The 19,865-nt window shown below is 42.7% G+C and overlaps 1 protein-coding gene across 3 annotated transcripts in view; it reads left to right on the top strand.

The window, feature by feature from the left end:
- Nucleotides 1-19,865, top strand: part of pvrl2l (PVR cell adhesion molecule related 2 like) — a 232,702-nt gene that overhangs the window by 134,166 nt on the left and 78,671 nt on the right. The window contains exon 7 of one of the 3 annotated variants that reach the window (XM_026347441.1): nt 2,787-6,327. The exons of the other annotated variants lie outside the window; for them this stretch is intronic. Coding sequence (XP_026203226.1) covers nt 2,787-3,421 — 635 coding nt within the window. The 3' untranslated portion in view covers nt 3,422-6,327. Of the gene's footprint in view, nt 1-2,786; nt 6,328-19,865 lie in introns of those variants that run through there. 3 annotated transcript variants of the gene reach the window in all.

A 19,865-nucleotide genomic window follows, 5' to 3' on the forward strand; every position in this document is an offset into this window, starting at 1 on the left:
CTCCCCTAATCTCCTCCATGTACATGACACTAATACAGAGACTGATATAAGCTGCCCTGCCTCGCTCCATGACATTTATCACCATGCTTCTTAATGCAGGCAGGCTGCCGCTGTTGATGAGAAATAAGGATGACAAGCATGGCCTATTTTCTTGCTAACAATAATGCTTTTTTTATTCCTTATTTCACTTTTTTGGAAAAGTGTGTTCACCTAGCAGCGTTTACTAAAACGTCTCATAAGGCAGTTGTCAAGGATTTGACGCCAATGTTGATCATGCATCAGGCGCAGGATCCATTTAGCATTTTAAAAGGTGATGTCAGAGAACGCCTGCACAAACCATGTGATTAATAAAAGATGTGGGTTTTCTGCATATGTATCTCTAAAGTAGGAAGCTTAAACGTCATGGTGAGTTCATGTGGCAGGGCATGTTGAGTACTGACTACATATGGGCTTGTGCTCTTTTACCCAGTGCGTCTATATGATGGAGGAGGCTAATAAAAAACAAGATCTGCTCATTACTAACACAAAGAGGAGACAGCTGCTCGTCAGTCATCACACTGGTAACCAAGATCCTTTACACAAGATCGTTTGGGTTTAGGTTATCAGTCATCATCATGCAAGTTTGGTTTTTGAGAGAAGATTGGAGAGAAAACACACTTCCCCTGCATGTGACCCGAGATTTATTGAAAAATGAACATGCCAGCTCTAATGGGCCTTTGTAGGAACATTGTTCTTTATAGCCTATACAGCATAATAGATTTTTAAGTACTTGATTAACAGAAGGATGACAGCCACCGAAGACCTTCCACATAAGCCCATTATTCAGCCGTCTCTCACTCAGGCACTTGATAAATGCCACTAATGCTTAAAATATAAATGGGACAATAAATATAAATAACATTTTGGCCCACATGTTGTGATTTCATGCCAGTCTGTAAGTTTGCACAGTGAGGAAACTAGGACAGGGAAAGTTGGATTCATCATCCTTAATGCCTTCTGTCACTTCAATTGGATATCACCAGACACTGTCCCCTAATTTAGACATCATATCCTGTCCCCGGAGTCCCGCCTCATTCGCCCAACCCGTCTGTCTAACCCTGGCATAACCCTCCTGTATCCCAAGTGAGAGCAGAGCTAGAGAGTGTTTGAAATAAAATTGAGACCTCTCCTCTCCTCTCAACTCTACTCTGCTCTTCTCTCGCTACCAAAGGTCTCTTTCCAGTTTTCTTTCCTCTTGCTCTCCTGTTTCATCTCCTGTCTTTTTCTCTTCCTCTTACAACCACAGAATTAACTATTGGTATAAATCACAGCCTCTCAGTCCATGCTCACTAATAGTGGCAACGCCGACTGGTTTTTCTTGCATTACTCATACTTGCCAGCACCATACAGATCATTATTTGATGTCCACCGTGATTTCACTGACAGATAAAAAAACCTCGTTATATGCCTGGTTGCCCTGGCATATAACCCTACACATGCCTCATTCTAGCCAAGCTCAGATTGTTTGATTGGCGTTGACTGCTGTGTTTGCCAGGAGTGCTGGCAAAACCTTGCTGTTATTTGCATAAGACAGGAAGGGGTTCAGATTCCCCTGCTGTTCTGCGTTTCACTGCCCTTGCTGTACCCCAAAGACATACCAGCATGTAATTTACAGAAAAAAAAAACAAAAACAAAACACATTAGTTGGCCTTGTGCAGTTCTGCACTATAGGCTCACCGCTTGTCTTTGCCTGGTTTGACACTTTCTTTCTCCTCTTTTTGGCCCAGCATGAATCCACTCATACAAATCCTACACTATCTGAGCCAGACCTCTTTTCTCTCTCATATTCCTGCAGAGAATCCTCTCAAATGTCCTGGCATGAGTCTTGCTCCACAGTGGGAACCTTTTACCTTTGTGTGCTGCTGATCAGTGAGCTCTGGATTTGGACCTGGGTTGACAGCAGGCGACCGCTCTGCCTGTGGTTTGACTAGGTGACCAATAGGAGAAGCACGGGGGCAAAGGATGGGAAAGCGAGAAGGAAAAAATGAGAGGGGGTATAATTAGGAGGCTGGCAATAAAATAGATGATAAAAATGGGAGGGCTCCAACATTTTGGCACTTTCCAGGCACGACTTTCCACTGACCCTCTTCAAATTACCCTTCCTATTGTCTGTCCTTTGTGTCTGTTTCTGTGTCTGTTTGTGTTGCTCTGCTGTGTCGATGTCTGTAACCTGTGCCATTGACGGCACAAGGTGCAAAACAAACTGCTTTTTTTGCTAATGCTCTAAATCCATCTCTCATTTTTGTTTCAATCTTCGACTGAAACAAGAGTGGAGAGGCAAACTTGGCTCACACCAACATGAAGTATAGAACAGAGGACCGTTACAGTAGTAGAGGCTTCTCCCCAGCTGGCAAAGGTGGGTGGGGCGGCAAATCCTGAAGTGCCAGCAGCTGGACAGACATGTCTATAGAGCAAAATGTCTGAAAATGTCTGAAAAATTCAATGCAAGGAGCTGCTGGGAGAGATTGAATGAGTCCCATTCAGACTGATCCCAGCAATGACTGACTGCACCCTCACCGAGGGATTACACTGAGAAGAACATTACTACACACTTGTAAGAGGATTGTAGCACACGTAGAAGAAGACACTACTATTATCACTACAACACACTTACAAAACAAGAAGGACAGTGAATACCTCCTCAAAACTGAGCTGACTTCCTTAAAATCAGCCATCAACTCCTTCCTTTTTCTTTTTTTCTACCCATTTTTCCATCCCTCCTTCCAACCCCTCCATCCCTTCTGCAGAAGCCTTGGAGGATCCGTCCAGTGCAGGAGTTGTGGCAGGCGCCGTGATCGGCTCCCTTCTGGCCCTGATCTTGGTCATCGCACTTATTACAGTTCTCCTGACTCACAGCCGGCGGCAGCAGAGGCGTGGGTACCCCAGCAGTGGGGACTCCATCGCAACAGGCAGTGGTGGCAGCAATGGCGGAGAATATGGTAACAAAGCCCGTCTGCTCTTCAGCGGGTCTGGCAACAACAGCAGCAAGAACGGCACCAGTGCGAACAACAACGGGCCCATCTACACATATCGGGAAGGCTGTGACGCCACTGGGACTCTGACTGAAAAGGCCAATGACTTCCACCATCATCACCTTCACCACGCCTCAACCGGCAACCCCCCTTCCTCCCATGATATCCTCCTTAGTGGGGAGATGGGCGAAGCTGAGAGGAGGAAGTTCGACCTGGATGACAGCATGGAAGACGAAGAGGAGCGATATGATAGGTTTGGAGGCGTCGGAGGAGGTGGGAACATGCTACCCCCTGCTTATCATGTCCGCAGAGGTCATGGCAGTGAAGAAGAAATGGATGTGTACCTTGACGATGACATGGAGTCTCAGAGAGATGGCTCTGTCATTTCCCGGACTGCCATCTATGTTTGAATGAGGAGGAGAGGAAAGGAAAGGCGAAGGCGAAGGCTGAAAATAGGGAAAGGATATGCGGTGGAGGAAGGGGGAGTCCAAGCCAGCCCCCTTTGCCACCAAATAAATTAACATTGCCTCCATCAGCTAAACACCCACCTGCTTAATATTCAACCTGATCAAAGAGATGCCATCAGTTATCCTCTGTGCTTGACTGTATAATTTTATAAAAAAAAGAGGATTTAAAAAGAATCAAAGGAAGCAAAGTCAAAGTGAAGTTGTGTAGCTGATGAAGGGAAATTTGTGGTGGCATTATGTGACTGTGTGTAACTGTATCATGGAGACAGAGTTAATTCAGTGTCAGCTCAATATGACAAAATGGAAAAAAAAAAAAAATACCGCAGAGCAAACAGAAACCACAGCAACTCTGACGAGATGCAGCTTATTGCTATGTTCTTGTTTCTTCAGCTTTGCCAGTGTGTGATTATGTGCTGAGTGACTACATTGTTTGTATTTTTTACCTTACAACAAAACATAATCTGCAAAACCGCCAACACTATAACCACTATTCTCAAATCACCACTATTCGAAATCGCCTTCCTGTTTCAAAAAAAAAATAAAAAAAAAAAACGTTGGACAACCTGCTCGTCTCTACACGAAACTCTCCCAACGGCTTCTGTGGATGTTGCCGCTGTGCTGCTGACTCCGGCTCTCCTGACATAACTTCACATGATTCATTAAAAAACTTGAAAAGGCCAAACGCATCATCCTGGCAACAACGATAGAGTTCCTCTTCATCCCATTGACGACTTTTTTGGGGAGTAGGGTAACTCGAGTTCCCGCCCCCACCCTGTGACACCACCTGGTTTTTCTAATGGGTGCCACTGAAGCGAGGGCCACTAAACTGAGTTACATAACAGACTTAACAGTGTGTGCTAATGTGCGGCTGGCTGTGGTGTTAATGACGTGCAACATCTATATATTGGGCGCCGTGTCACTGTAGCACAGTTGTTGTTATTGTTGTTGTTGTAGATGTTATTGTTGTTGTTGTTACTGTTGTGTAATGGTGTTGATCTCGCTTTGGAAAAGACGCACCAGGAGCCTTGGGAGTTTCACACAGTTCCACATTGGGTCTGTAATGACTCATTTAATGGGTAAAAAAAGATGCTTTCCTTTGTTTCCAACTCAGTTTTCCTTCATTCTTCTGTAAGTCTCTGCTCACTTTCTTTGTATTTCCTCTTTCTTTGTTTCCTTTTTCCTGCCTCTCTCTTCCTCCTATCATTTCTTTTTGCCTGGTCCACATGCATCCTGCACCATTTATATGTTTTTCTAACGCTCTGTCCCACACACATTACATCCTCCTCCCATTCTGCTCTTTCTTTATTTACATAATGGGCGGCTTACGAGTGCCGCAATGACTGTGTGCAGGGAGAAGAGGATAACTCGTATTTATATTCCTATCTGGGTCGCATTCAATGAGGCAAAATATTCACCGGCTTTGTTGGAGGCTGCTGTATTTCATGTATTCATTTTCCATGTCCCACAGAATGTTCTTAGGCTATGTACCGGATTAGTCCATGTTCTGTTTTTTCATTGGACAGAAAGACATGGTCCAAGACACATTTTAAAAGACGTGTGAGCAAGCTAAATAAAATCCCCAACTCCCAAATCTTTGTTTCTTAAACAACACCGAACGCTGTATTAAAACCAAATGAGACATTTGCTCAAAAGGTGGGAGAAGTGAACATTAAGATAATGACACATTCTTCAGGAGATGTAATTGAACAGGCAGAACTGCATTGGAAAAAAGTGTAATTTTAAATTTAATGAGTTGGAGACTTTATATTTAATTACACTTGTTAGAATGGATATTTTTTTGCAACACATTTGCTAATGCATAATAAGAGATGGAGACGTAGCTCTCATGTTTCTTGGAACACGCATGCCTTATTGATTCCCAGGTTTTTGTACTCATCTTTTTTTCAGAGCACCAAATGGACAGCGTTTTTAATGAGTTGTTGAATTATTATCCCCTCTCTGGCCAAGGAAAGCTTCGTAACACAAGCGCAGACTTATAGAGATCCTGGTGAAGTTAAAAAAAAAGAATTGAAGAAGGAATTCTTGTAAGCAGTAATAGCAGAACAACAAACTAGACTGGTGCTACATGCTTCAGCAGCTGAACTGAGAACATCCTCTGCTGTTCAAACATTATCACATCACACATAGTCACATCAGACAGACAGTGCGAGTGTGTGTGTGTGTGTGTGTGTGTGTGTGTGTGTGTGTGTGTGTGTGTGTGTGTGTGTGTGTGTGTTCACCTTTTAGGGCTTGATTCATTTTGCAGTCTAGCGTACCTAGAGAAGATGAAAAATAAAACAGTACAGTATCCAAACAATTAATGGTTTTATTGAATAGTGTTTTGAGGATGAAGTAAATGTCAACTAATATTTATGAGAAAGGATTTCAAAAGGGAATCTTTTACGACTGTGATGACCTTTAACACTGGAAAGGTCAGTGCATTTTAACTTGGTAAACAGACCTGTTTACCTAAAATCTCATCCTCATCTTATAAATCTTTTCTTTTCCATTTCATTTAGTCATTTCTCATTACATTGTGATAATAATTCAGATGTGATTACCCAAAATGAGTTGTAATTATACTATTATGTGGATTTACGATCTAAAAAAAAGTTGTTTCCATGTGTTGAAAGCTGAGATTTTTCAAATTAGAAATTTAAAACTTCAGTCAGTTGATTAATTTTTGTTGTGAAGAAGCCAGTTGAGCTCTATTGTATCCCCCCAATCAGTCCTGAGCAGGTCCATTGTTGTTGATTGTTGTTGAACATTATACACTGTGGAATCTGTTATTCTGTAAATGAAACAGTTATATTTGCTATGTTTCAATACATTTCAGTGGAAACATTTCATCACGGTTCATAGTGTGTTCTTCGACAGGTTGCCAATTAATCTCAAAGTAACTGAGAAACAGCCAAACTGTAACTTCTGTTGCCATGTGTCACATGTTGTAGGACTTGTTTATTAAATCACTGCAGCACAGTGTGGATCAAAGTATCGGAGTTTGTTTTCAACTCCACAGGGTGCATGCATTCTCCGAGATCCAAACGTTTTGTTCCTGAATATAAAAAAAGAACAGTTTTGTTTGAGTTTGGTGGTATATATATATACACATACATACGTTTTACATTCTGAATCTATTATTTAAACATGCTTACATTCATTTTATTACATGGAAAATACATTTTCTCATTAGGCTTTAACATGTTAATGATTTTCACCTTAAAAATAAAGCCTCTGACTTTTTGGAGACATTCATTTTCATCCCTCTCCCCCCCCAGCACATTTCCCCTCTGCAGTATTTGGCCGTTGCATTGCATGCCTCAGCACATCTTGTCTCCAGGGGTTTCTCGCGGCGCTATAATTTTAAACAGTTGACTGTGATCACAACTTTGGTGCCTAATTAGTCCAAGATTCTTGTAGTGTGCATGCACCCTTAGTGAGAAAACTCATCATCAGTCATAACTTTTGTTTTTGCACAACCCATTTTTAATTAAAAAAAAAACTATTCTGAAACAATTCTCTGTGGAGAAACTGGTAATTAATTAAGCAGAGCTGGGTTATCAGTCTATAAATACCAGACGCTCACATCTCTCTTTTTTCCCTCAGCAAAGCAGAGTAGAGTTCACCTTCTCTGGGATATTTAGCCCCTGCAACAGATCTGCTGCAGGATGTGTTTTAAGTTCTGTTAACTTAAGGGGAAGTGCACTCCCTTTGTCACAACAACTTCCCTCGAGTTCAAATAAACACACACACAATCACACCTGGAAGCTTCCTCTTACACAACACGTTATAAATACGAGCTTTCACCGGATACATCAGCTGGATTATGCAATGCAGTGGCTTTTGCATTCACTCCCGGTGTGTCCTGCTGGAGGGAAATGGTACCATGGATTTTTAAATCACTTTTTGTAGCCGGATACTTAGTCGGTATCACTACTTGTAGCATTGGCAGACTTGTTTACGCTTAAAGGAAGATGCAGAGTTAGATGACATTTCAACTTGGGTGGGTTTCGGTCATGCTCTACAGATAAGATTTTCCTCTGGCTGTGTTCTGATCACAATATGAACTAGACCATGTCCAGATGTGCTCTCTGATCACACTGCATCCTGCACACATTTACACCTACTATTAACACGCTTTCCCTCATCAGGATAACGTATCCTCAAAGACATGTGAACAAGGTCAGAGTTTAGGTGCTTTCATTTGCCAAAACAACCTCTTCAAACAAGTTAAATAGTCTGTAATCTGAATAAATGTGCTCCCTCTGATGATTCAAGGCGAAATCTGTGAATGGAATAAGCAAGATAAGATAAATATTGTTCAACATATCTGACATATCTGAACTATAAAGACTGGATATAAACGGTAAAACTTTACAAGATCAAGATAATTGTGTTTGATCTAATTAGCAGAGAGTAAAATCAGAAACTTCAATGAATTCTTGAGTTTTTTATGTCGAGGAACTTCACAAGAATGTTAAAATGCAACCTTAAAACTATCAGTTGAAACTAATGAACTACTTTAAATGATGCTTGACAAGATTATTTATCTTAGATGAGAATAAAAAAGATTTAATCATCATATAATTACATCCTTGAATTGCCCTTTTTATAGTGAGTGAAACAGGCCATCTGAGCACCCTGTTCAGTGAGTCGATAATGGGGTCATGCTAGTTACGAGCTTCCCTTTCTGATCTTTAGCCTGCTGCCATGCCTCACATGGTGTGTGCACTGGGAAGTGGAGGTCCTGATCGCGACCCCTGTAAAGTCTTGTCCTTGCTGCTGTGAGTGTGGCGCCCATGCCAAGCAGAGGAGGCTGTAACAGGTCACTTGGCTCTGTCAGAGGGAAAGAGAGTGGAACAGAGGGGAAGGGGAGGATGGAGGATGAGCGCGGTAGCTCGGTGATCCATCTGGGGAATACCAAATAGGCCGGGAGAGGGGCGATAGAAAGGGGGACTTTTTCTTCTCAGATCAGAGATATAGAGAGTTAAAAGAGAATAGAGGCAGAACAGAAACTGAAACCTAGGCCCCTGTAGGGAAGATGAGAAGACATCACCAGCTTTTTTTTTTTTTTTGTAAACCACCTGAGACTGAGAACGTTTGAAACACTGTCAATTATTCACCGCTGAGCCCGGACTTAGAGACGGGCAGATTTGTTACTCATAGAGCCCGATTGCTTGGCTGTGGCGTAAAGATGACAGACTGTGTGAAAGGAATAAGAGATTGGCAAGATGGGATTTACAGCTCTGACAATGAAAGCTGGAGGTGGGTATGAAGCCTCAGAGGAGTATTTTTGAGTGCTGTGCCACCTCTCTGCTTGGCGATTGGCCATTTCCATCGAACGACAACTGACAGTCCTTATCAACCGGGCCAATTAGTAGAAAAAAGGCTGTCCTGTTTAGCTTTCCTCAGAGCAGTCTATCTGTGACAGATCTTTTTAATTGTAAAGAAATGTTCAGCAGCACTCTGGGGACCCTTGTGCAGGGGCGGAATTGTATATATTCTCCTTTTTCATTTCCACTCTCTCGTTGCTTCAGTGTTAGCACCCAGTACAAGCTGTTCTCTCTATGTTTAATTCAGCAGAAGGCATGAAAGTGTTCCGCATTATCTCTCTGCTTCTCTCTGAAGGAGGAGGAAGACGGCAAGATAGAAAATAAGCGAGGGTAAAAAGAGAGATGAGGAACAAGGTGGAAGAAGAGGTCTATTAGTTATTAAGCTCAGTTTTGGTGGTTAATCAAGTTAAAACCTCTGCCAGGCCAGCTGAGACTCTAGATGGAGTTCACTCTAACAACAGTGGTTAGAAGAGGTCTCACTGTACACTGTGACCAATTGACTTAACACTGTGCTGTCCTGCTTTCCTGTTTCTCAGGATACCTTCCTCCACTCCCTCTGTGCCCCTCCTGCAGTGTACCGTGCTATACTTAGAGATGTAATTCGTCATGGCTTTTTTTTTTTTTCTCGTTTTGTTTTGGTCCAGGTTATTTCAGGTTTGGGGAATGTATGTTCATGTGAAAGGCCATTCATTTCAAATACCCTTTTCTCAGTATTTTCAGGTTCAGGATGAAGGTGCACAAACTGTTTCTTTGTCCGAGATGTCCCCGTATTTATTTATTCCTTTACCGACACCAGCAGCCATGTTTAGTACATGTTCATTTGAATATTTCAAGCACAATGAGACTTGAAATGGCAAAAGTTAGACATTTGAACAAAGTCACAGTAGTTTTCTGTCTTTCTCTGCTCACTTGCTAACTCATTTTCATGCACTGCCGAGCACAGTATGTGGTGACTCATATCGGTGCTAGGTGTGTCCTCTGCAGTCTGCCTTTTTTAGCTGGTTGTTTATTAGATATTTATGAACACAGGTATGTTGCTACAGATTTTCATTTAATTAGCTGAGCCAGGTGCTCACTGTAACCTTTGGGATACAAGTGATTTGGGATCACTACTGAACAGCATTCATTCAGGGTCGCATCTGCAGAAATGGAGGAAATATACAGGACTGTAAACTTGTAATAGGTGATTTATGGTCACAGCTGAACTAAAGCTGTTAACACAATGTTGGCATATGACCACCTTCAAGGAGTTGAAATTAAAATCCTGAACTTGTTAGCAGTTGCTCCATTTCTGTTCAATGTATAATTAAGCAACATTACACACTTGAGTAGACTTTTGGGTCTGTCTGCCTGTGTGTCTTTTTGTCTTTGTGCCAATCTGTCGGTGTATTTACTAGAGAAAAGGGAAAACCAGTCATTTTGGTCTCAACAAAATGAATTTCAGTTCCAGTATCAAGGAAACATTTTTGTTCTCCTTGTGTCAACCTTCATCCACCATCAGGGCCCTGTGTTCACTAAGCCCTTCAGTGTGAGTGGTGCTCTGCAGTCTTTCCTCTCACGAGAATAAGAAGTCATCTTCTATTGAGTCATTTCAAACTAAAATAAATGGATTTTCACTTCACTTGAAAATCCTGGAGCATCGCTTTAGTGAGCTGCATTTAAAGACCCTTTGTATCCTGTGCTTTGTCTGACCTCTGAAATCTAGAATTCTAAATATCTCAGCTATTAACTTGATTCTGACTGAATGTGGCTGTGCGACTGTGTCCGCTGATATGATGTTGGCAGCTCAAGATGCTAGACTTCATCTTTGATGGTGACCTTAACATTGCTGCTCAGACAAGGGGACTTTCACAGGCCTGTTTTGTATATGTTTTTGATAATAGACATTAAGGCTTTTACATCCTCCTACCCAGATGACCCCAACTGTCTCTGTGCACGTCTGTATCAAAAGTCTCTTTGACGTTTCAACTTCTGCAGGAAACAGTTCTGATTTTATGTGGTGCCAACAGAGGAATCTCCCCTGTTCTGGCATCACTTCACTGGTTTTAGAAGTAATATTGCTGTTGGCCTGTTGTGAACCCAAATGTAATTTTAGATCTCTGATTAATCCTAAATGTGAAACCCTGAAGGACAAGACCTTTCAGAGCTCCGCTAAGAGTTCCACATTGGCAACTGCACAAGGCAAAGCAAGGTAACTTTGAACATGTTTAACAACAACTTAATCATCACCTTATGTGATCAAACCGAGCGTGGCACATTTGAGTTTACTGTAGCGCTCAGGGTTTAACGCTAAAATGTTTCCTTCAGTGAGTCCAGCTTTGAGTTTTTATGATTTGACAATTGTAGGTTTTTCAACATCTGTCAGCATTTTGTTAAACCTGCTGTTTCTGAAATGGCCCCGTTCTTTGCCCTGGCTCGGTGTTCAAAAAATGCTCCATTGTTATAGAGTTGCACTTGTGTGAATACTGCTGATGATGACGATGACTGATGATTTTCCAGTAATAAAATCAATGCAGCACAACCAAACATTCTTCATTGTTAAAACCTGACCCTTGAGCCTAAGGATTTGTTCAGCCAGTGATTGACTAAGTGGAAAAAATGCAGACCATTCATTCCAGTGGAGGATTAAACCTTAGTGGGGTTCCAGCAAAACATCTTGGGTCAGAGAGAGTTGGTCATGGCTCAACCTTTTCTGCAATGCACCATGACATCATCTGTCAAGATGCTGCATCGATCAGTCACACAATGAAGTAAGATCAGCTCACAGAGTAATAAATTCAGTAGTACTCTACATCAGCTGGATCCTTCCCTATATCTACTAACCACTGGTTTTACAGGGGCTACTATAACTGTCAGATGTGGTAATGGGAACCAGTCCATGTTTGCTATTTTTCATTTGGTTGAAATTAAAGCATTTGAACTAATTGTTACACAAACACAGACTCTTCACGTGTTTCAACAAAATCTTTGGACTGAATGTGAATTCAGTTTTCCCCAGTTGAGATAATTCAGGTTCTGAGTACTTTCTTCAGCAAACAGAATGTAATGTTACAGCTGTTCCATAATTAATTAGACACTGAGATCAAAGTATACACGCCTACACATACAAAGCTAGTTTTTGGATGTATAAATAAAAGAACTCCATATTTCCACTAGTCTTGAAGATCCTGGGAAAGTGTCTCAATTTGAAAAATATTCACGAAGACAGTTTGGGATTTCTAGCTATACAGTGTAGATGGCCTTTTTATAAACAAAACATATAAACTCATGTCTCAGCTCTGTCAAGCTTGATGCTCCCAGCGATCAACACAGACACCTCTGTGCGGTAAGAGTCGCGGCGGTGGTGTGTGTGTTTTTATTAACATGGACTGGTGTAAGGACTCTGTATTGGTTTCCAGCTACTGTTCACCACTTGTGGAGTTTGTGACTGTTCGGTGCAGACCTTTTTATTTACCGAGGGAATTCACCACTGTTTTCATCTTTGGAGTTTACATCCCTCCTGGCGTTAATGCCAAAGAGGCGTTGGGTGAACTACATGGAGCTATCAGCGACGTGCAGAACGCCCAACCTGACGGCCTGGTCATCATTGCCGGAGATTTCAACCATGTAAATCTCAGGTTAGTGCTCCCTAAACTCCATCAGCATGTGGACTTTGCTACGAGGGGGGAGAACGCGCTGGATCGTGTTTACACCAACATCCCCGGCGCGTACCGAGCGGAGCCCCGCCCCCACCTCGGATACTCAGACCACATCTCTGTTATGCTAATTCCAGCATACAGACCACTTGTTCGACGCTCCCAACCGGTTCTGAAGCAGGTAAAGACCTGGCCAGCAGGAGCCATCTCTGCTCTTCAGGACTGCTTTGAGTGCACCGACTGGGACATGTTCAGGGAGGCGGCAACCACCGGTGATTACGTCAACTTGGAGGAGTACACATCATCAGTGACCAGCTACATCAGCAAGTGTGTTGATGATGTGACCATCTCCAAGACCGTCACTACACGCTCCAACCAGAAACCGTGGATGACTGCTAGGGTGCGTGAGCTGCTGAAGTCGAGGGACTCCGCCTTCAGAGCAGGAGACATGACGGCCTTAAGAACAGCAAGGGCTGAACTGTCCCGAGCCATCAGAGAGGCGAAGCGCGCGCACGCCAGGAGGATCCACGGCCACTTTGAGGACAGCGGAGACAGCCGGCGCATGTGGCAGGGCATCCAGGCGATCACTAACTACAAGACAACTCCACCCGTCTGTGTTAGCGATGCCTCCCTCCCAGATGTGCTGAACGACTTCTACGCCCGGTTTGAGGTACAGGTAAAGAATAACACGGTAGCTAGGAAATCCACCCTTCCCTCAAATGATCAGGTGCTCTGTCTCTCCACAGCCGACGTGAGGAAGACTCTACGCAGAATCAACCCACGGAAGGCTGCTGGTCCTGACAACGTTCCTGGCAGGGTCCTCAGGGAATGCGCAGATCAGCTCGTGGATGTCTTCACTGACATCTTCAACATCTCCCTGAGCAGCGCCGTTGTTCCTACATGCCTCAAGTCAACGACCATCGTGCCGGTGCCGAAGACGTCTACTGTCTCCTGCCTCAACGACTACCGCCCTGTTGCACTCACACCCATCATCATGAAGTGCTTCGAGAGGCTGGTCATGAGGCACATCAAGTCCCAGCTTCCACCCTCACTGGACCCGCTGCAGTTTGCGTATCGTCCAAACCGTTCCACGGACGATGCCATCACCACTACTCTCCACCTGGCTCTCAGCCATCTGGACAACAAAGACTCATATGTTCGAATGCTGTTCATAGACTTCAGCTCAGCATTCAACACCATCATTCCCCAGCAGCTGATTGGGAAGCTGAGCCGACTGGGTCTGACCACCTCCCTCTGCAACTGGATCCTGGACTTCCTGACTGGGAGACCCCAGTCAGTCCGGATCGGGAACAGCATCTCCAGGACCACCATGCTGAGCACTGGGGCCCCACAGGGCTGTGTGCTCAGTCCACTGCTGTTCACTTTGCTGACTCACGACTGTGTAGCGATGCACAGCTCGAATCAGATCATCAAGTTCGCTGATGACACGACTGTGGTGGGTCTCATCAGCAAGGAACGACGAGTCAGCGTACAGAGAGGAGGTACATCAGCTCTCAGCCTGGTGCAAGGCCAACAACCTGTCTCTGAACGTTGGGAAAACTAAAGAGATGGTTGTTGACTTTAGAAGAGCAAAGAGTGACCACTCTCCACTGAACATCGATGGAGCGTCAGTGGAGATCGTCAAGAGCACCAAATTTCTTGGTGTCCATCTGGAGGAGAACCTCACCTGGTCACTCAACACCCGCTCCATCAGCAAAAAGGCCCAGCAGCGTCTCTACTTCCTGAGGAAGCTGAGGAAAGCCCATCTGCCGCCCCCCATCCTGACTACATTTTACAGGGGAACCATTGAGAGCATCCTGAGCGGCTGCATCACTGCCTGGTTTGGGAACTGCACCGTTTCGGATCGCAAGGCCCTACAACGGATAGTGAGGACAGCTGAAAAGATCATTGGAGTCTCTCTCCCCTCCATCACGGACATTTACACCACACGCTGCATCCGCAAGGCTACCTGCATTGTGGACGACCCCACCCACCCCTCACACCCAATCTTCACACTTCTGCCATCAGGGAAGAGGTTCCGGAGCATTCGGGCCCTCACAACCAGACTTTTGAACAGTTTCTTCCCCCAAGCCATCAGGCTCCTCAACACACACACAACAAACTGAACTGAGCACACATACTCGCTAGATTCGACATGTTTCCATCCTTCAATTGTAAATTGTATTCATTTCCGCTACTGGTCGCTGCTGTTTGCACTGTCTTGAAAGTTCACAGTGTTATGTGTTCCATACCAGATTTTGTCTTGTAAATAAAACGTATTTCATATGGCTTCAGCATTTGATGACACACTGAACACAGACACCTGAGAAAGCCGTGTCATAAAGATTTGTCTTTAAATAGTATTTTATGGCAGCATTAAACACTGAAACGCCTGTTATGTGCAAATTATAACAGTGTGAATTTTTTAGTCAGTAATCCAGTACCTTTAAAATCACACTTCAAGTGTCACAAATCTTTTAATTAATCTTATTAAAAATCTGCTACAACAGGTATCACAAAAAACACAAAATCTCCTCACACCACAGAGGAACAATTCAATTTATCAGGCATGTAATTTATTCTGTGACTTGTTTCAGAACAATATAAAGCTCCTAAATAAGAGAAACAAGTGAGGTTATCTTCACCAACGGGTAGATTATTTTTCTTCCTCTCTTCTTCAGGTTAAAAATCACAATTTGTGACTGAAAAGATCACAACAGATGTTTTTTTGTGTTTGTGTTTTTTTTAATTGTGCAGAGCCCTGTTGTGTTGGACGGCAGCCCAGCTTCCATCTTCTCCGCTTCATTTGAGGATGAAAACCACAGATAGGGAGAAAAATATTTCAATAAATTCAGTGAAATCTGTCAAATAATTATTTTACATCTCTAAAGTTATAGAAAACAGAAGAAAATGTTAACACTTTATTTAATATTGATAAAAAGATCAAAATAAGGATTACTCACAAACCTGCAGGCCCAAGAGAATATGTACACCTTGCTAAATTGCATTTAAATGCATTTACTTGGGTTAAAATAACAAAAATCACCAATAAAAGTAGGTTTTAATTTTTTTTTAACAAATTTATTTTGTCAGGTGTAAAACCACTATGAACTACAGTGACGTTGGTTTGGAGAGAGGTTTGTTTTACTGTCATAGACACTGCAATTTCTTTAAAAGAAGGAAATAGAGTTTGTGTTGTGTCAAATGATAGAACCCTCCCAAGTGTTACCTTACACTTCATTCTTTGTAAAGGCTGATAAGCTCCGATCCCGATACCTTTGGGACGATGTCAGATTTTGTCATATTTTCTCCTTCGTTATCAGAACTGTGCACATCACAGTGAGAAACCTCCATCCCCATCTATCAGGTCAACGCTGATGACCGGCCAGATTTTAGGTTGCTGTGGTATTTTTCCTGCAGGGGAAAAGTGAGATGGATGGGGATTGTGTTTCACTGCTAAATGAGCAAATCACTGTTTGTCAAGAGAGAGAAAATATATTTTAGTGTGTGGGCGCCTGTGTGCGTATGTTAAGCTTGTGTGGTGATAGGAACATTTCTTGGGAAGTTTATAAGCTCCGAGGCTTATAGGGCAGTCGGGCCTTTAATGCAATAGTCAACCGTCGAACTTTGCTTTAGCACAGATTGGTCTTTGGAAAGTCCTTTGTAAATATCAGTGTGTTTGTCTTGTAAAGAGTTCTTAGTGACAAATACTGCAGATACAGCAGGAAGTTATCTTATTACCAAGACACCCAGAACAGAACCAAGCTTCCATTACATTTTGAACAAACAGAACAATTAAAGTCAATATTTTCAAATCCAGTCATTGCCTCCCGGCGTTATATTACCCAGAGCAGAGTCTTCAGAGCTCTGCGCCTGGTGATTTGTTTCTAATTTCTTTATGGATGGACAAAGGAATGTTAACTTGAGCCGGAGTGCACCTGAGGCTAGCACATTTAGTTAGTCTCAGTACACTGACTGCATGTAAAGTGCTTGGCTGAAGTCCTACTCAGTGAGATATGAGATGAGAAAAGCAAGGAGTGGAAGCTGGGTCCTTTCCCACCGTGTAGAGAAACACGCCAGCCCAGTGTGTGAAATGCTTCCTGTGCCCGCTCGTAATTTTGTCGGTCAATGAGATGCTCCTGGATAGAAACCTCCATTTGAAAGACAGCCACCTGGAAGGTCTCCATGACCCAGTCGGGGACCTGCAGATACTGAAGGTCCATGAAACAGGTCTTCATATCAGCTTTGCACATCCTCTAATGCTCAGCAGCACAGGAGATGATCATCAATCAACTCACTTGGTGCCTGAAAGCAGTTGCGTATACAGAATATTGAAGAGATTCATTCAACAGCAGTTAAGCTAAATGTAATAACTCTAAATTAAGAGCACTTTTCTTTGGTTTATGCCAATAACCTGTCAAGAACAAACCAAACATGAACTAACATAAAAAACCTGCCACCCTGACCTGCAGTTTGTCTGCACTGGTCAGTCCTGGTGAGGAAGCTGCACACGGTGACCTTGAAGCACACTTTGTTCTGAACACGTCACAGTGCAGGACAAGACGTTCTCTTTGAAATCCAGCCTTTTGTGCTCCACAACAGTGGCAAACAATTGACGAGGTCGGGTAGCCAGCACACTTACGGCACACTTACGCAGTTTGTCAAGCCAGTCATCCTTAGATCGTGGGGGCTTTGTGGCCTCGTTTGACAAAAGATTATTCACAAGGTAGGCACATTAGGATCCTACACTGCCACCAGACCCTTCGCACACGCACTGGGGCCGCTACTGTACCTGTGACAGGTGATTTGAGCCTCCTGTAAAGTCCCGACAAGTAAGAAGCATTATGTAAGTGCAGACCATTTACTGCTATGCTCAACTGATATCACAGTTCACAAAGCTGCTAATCTAATACTCAGTGTGTGTGTGTGTGTGTGTGTGTGTGTGTGTGTGTGTGCGTGTGTGTGTGCAGTCACAGTATCTATGTGTGTATTTAGTAAAAAAAGTGAACAAATAAACACTGTTTTGGAGACACACCTGAAAGCTACATCAGATTTATTTTGAATATTATGTGTGAGTTGTGTGTCTGCAGGTATGTTTACACTTCATTTATTTGCACTTTTCAGAACACTGGCGAAGGCATTTTTTAACAGCAAACTTTCACACATGTACAGCATCGATCAAGTTTATATCTGCTTCTTAGTTCTGCAATGGTTTCACACATTCTGTGCTCATATCAAGAGAAAGAAGTCAGCAGCAGAAAAGCTAAAAAAGAGGTGTTACATATACAGTAGTCCCCAATTCACCCACTTAGAGTCACTGCAGGAGACAGAGGGGCTCAGATTTCTTTACACGGCTCTTATCTGTCAAAGCTGATCTTCCCCGAGATGCAGTTAAAGATCAGAATAACATTGTTATCTTTTCAGGATTTTTGAATTCCTGTTGAGATCTTTATTTTTTTCAGCGTGTGGCCAAAAGATGAGGAGTTCTGATGTCTCGTCTACTTAACACTTATTATTTGAGAAATTTCAAAGCTCTGTAGAACAAGCTGCTCTTAACTTATCTACAGGAGTTACTGCTCAACACCGATGTCACTGCAGTTTCTTTTATGGGTGGGAGAAATACAGTAGGTGTTATATCACTTGTCCAACATTGTATGAATACAGCATGAAGTTTTCTTTTTTAAATCTGAACAGTAAACAAGCTGTTTAAATTAACTAAATGAACTCAAATTACAAAAGCTTTTAACATTAGTTACCGTTAACTGTGCCCATACATCTCCAGCCTAAAGCCTCAGACCCCAGTCAGTGCTGCTGAGCGTCATCTCTTCTAGGTACAGCCATTTAAGGTCTCCATTTTAATCAGTGCTTAAGCTACAATAAGACGCAGTGCACAATATTCAGATGTACACAGTAAAACAGACGGATTGCATTTGAATGTTTTATTGCAGCTTGACAGAAAAGTAAAACTGCACAATCAAGCTTCAGCATGACAGACAATAACTCCACAGAGAACATACTGTGAAGTAAAACATATGTTAACCTCAGACTGGCAGACAGTCAGAGCTGTGGTCCCTTCATTTGAATTTCATTTTCTTGGTGACATATGCTGTCTTCATGTAGTAGTCCTTATAAACTACTTATAAACTTGCTTCTAGCAAGACAAACTATCCCAGTCTGTACCCACAGAGAGAACGTCTGCAGAAACCTACAGGAAGGGAAGCACTTTAATAAGCAGTGGATTGGATAAGCAGTCAGAGCTTTCACAGCTCAGCCAAGAGAACTTGGTTCTAATTTCTTCTGTGGCCTGAAGAAGATGGCTCTAGTTCTTCTCTGGAGGGAGGATTTGGGGAATCTGTGATATTCTTGGTTTTATTGCCTTTTTGAGGACTCAACAAAGTCAGACGGGGACGGAGGAAAGAGATTACTTCATGTCTGTTTGTCTGTTTGTCTGTTTCGTTTTCTTTTCTGGCTGTTTTCATACCACAGACATTAGGTTGTATGTGATACCTATTGTCCAGATGTGAACTCTGACACTTGAAATTATTTGATAACAGCTACAAAGAGTTAAAAGGTCTACGTGTACATGTAGTAATTGCTCTGTCACTCCTGGTTTGTATTAAACGTACAACTGGGCAGTCATAGAACAGTGACATGGCAGAAACGAAACCATCACACAGGAGTACCTGTCATGTTTTTAATTAATCTCCTGCACCACAATTAGCATGTATTTTGTGATGAGGGCCAGTGTGATGTTTTGAAAGGACTCAGTTATTTCTCATCTCTTTAATTCATCGTGTGTCACATGATGTTGTATCCGTCCCTCGTCGCTCTCTCTGTCTCCAGCCAGATTAAAGCAGGCACCAAAATATAATAGATTTTTTTTTCCATTAATAAATGCACCCCAATCTGTAGCCATGGTGTTCGCTGCTGATTGCTGTGTTCTGGTTACATATTCTGCCTCTACTGAATTCATTGGCTCCAGTGGTACTTTCATTCAGTCTTGGCCAGCTGTTTCATTTTCACTTGGTCCTTTATAGAGCTGCACAATTCGGTGAAAAAGTCATTGAAAGGATTGAAATATTTAATTAGTTGATAGATTACTGATCATTTAAAATACCTATTCTCAGTTGGTACCTCTTGTCCAGAGTGTGGATCATTTTGTGAAATCCCTGTTTAATTGCTGTTTAAGGTGCTGATAAGCTTAAATCCTAAATATCTTCATGCAACAACACATTTTATGTTGGACACCAGTTCAGTGCATTCGTCTCCACCTGATCTGCTCTCTGCACCTGAAAGGCATGAGACTGCTCGTCTCTTTTTTTTTAGAGGTGTAGATAATAAGCGATCTTCGCACAAACAGAATAGGTCGTCACTTTCACACGTGCACATGAGTTATTTAATTAAATATCGGCTTTTTGT

The sequence above is a fragment of the Anabas testudineus genome, chromosome 11 (assembly GCF_900324465.2).
Source record: "Anabas testudineus chromosome 11, fAnaTes1.2, whole genome shotgun sequence".
NCBI lineage: Eukaryota > Metazoa > Chordata > Actinopteri > Anabantiformes > Anabantidae > Anabas > Anabas testudineus.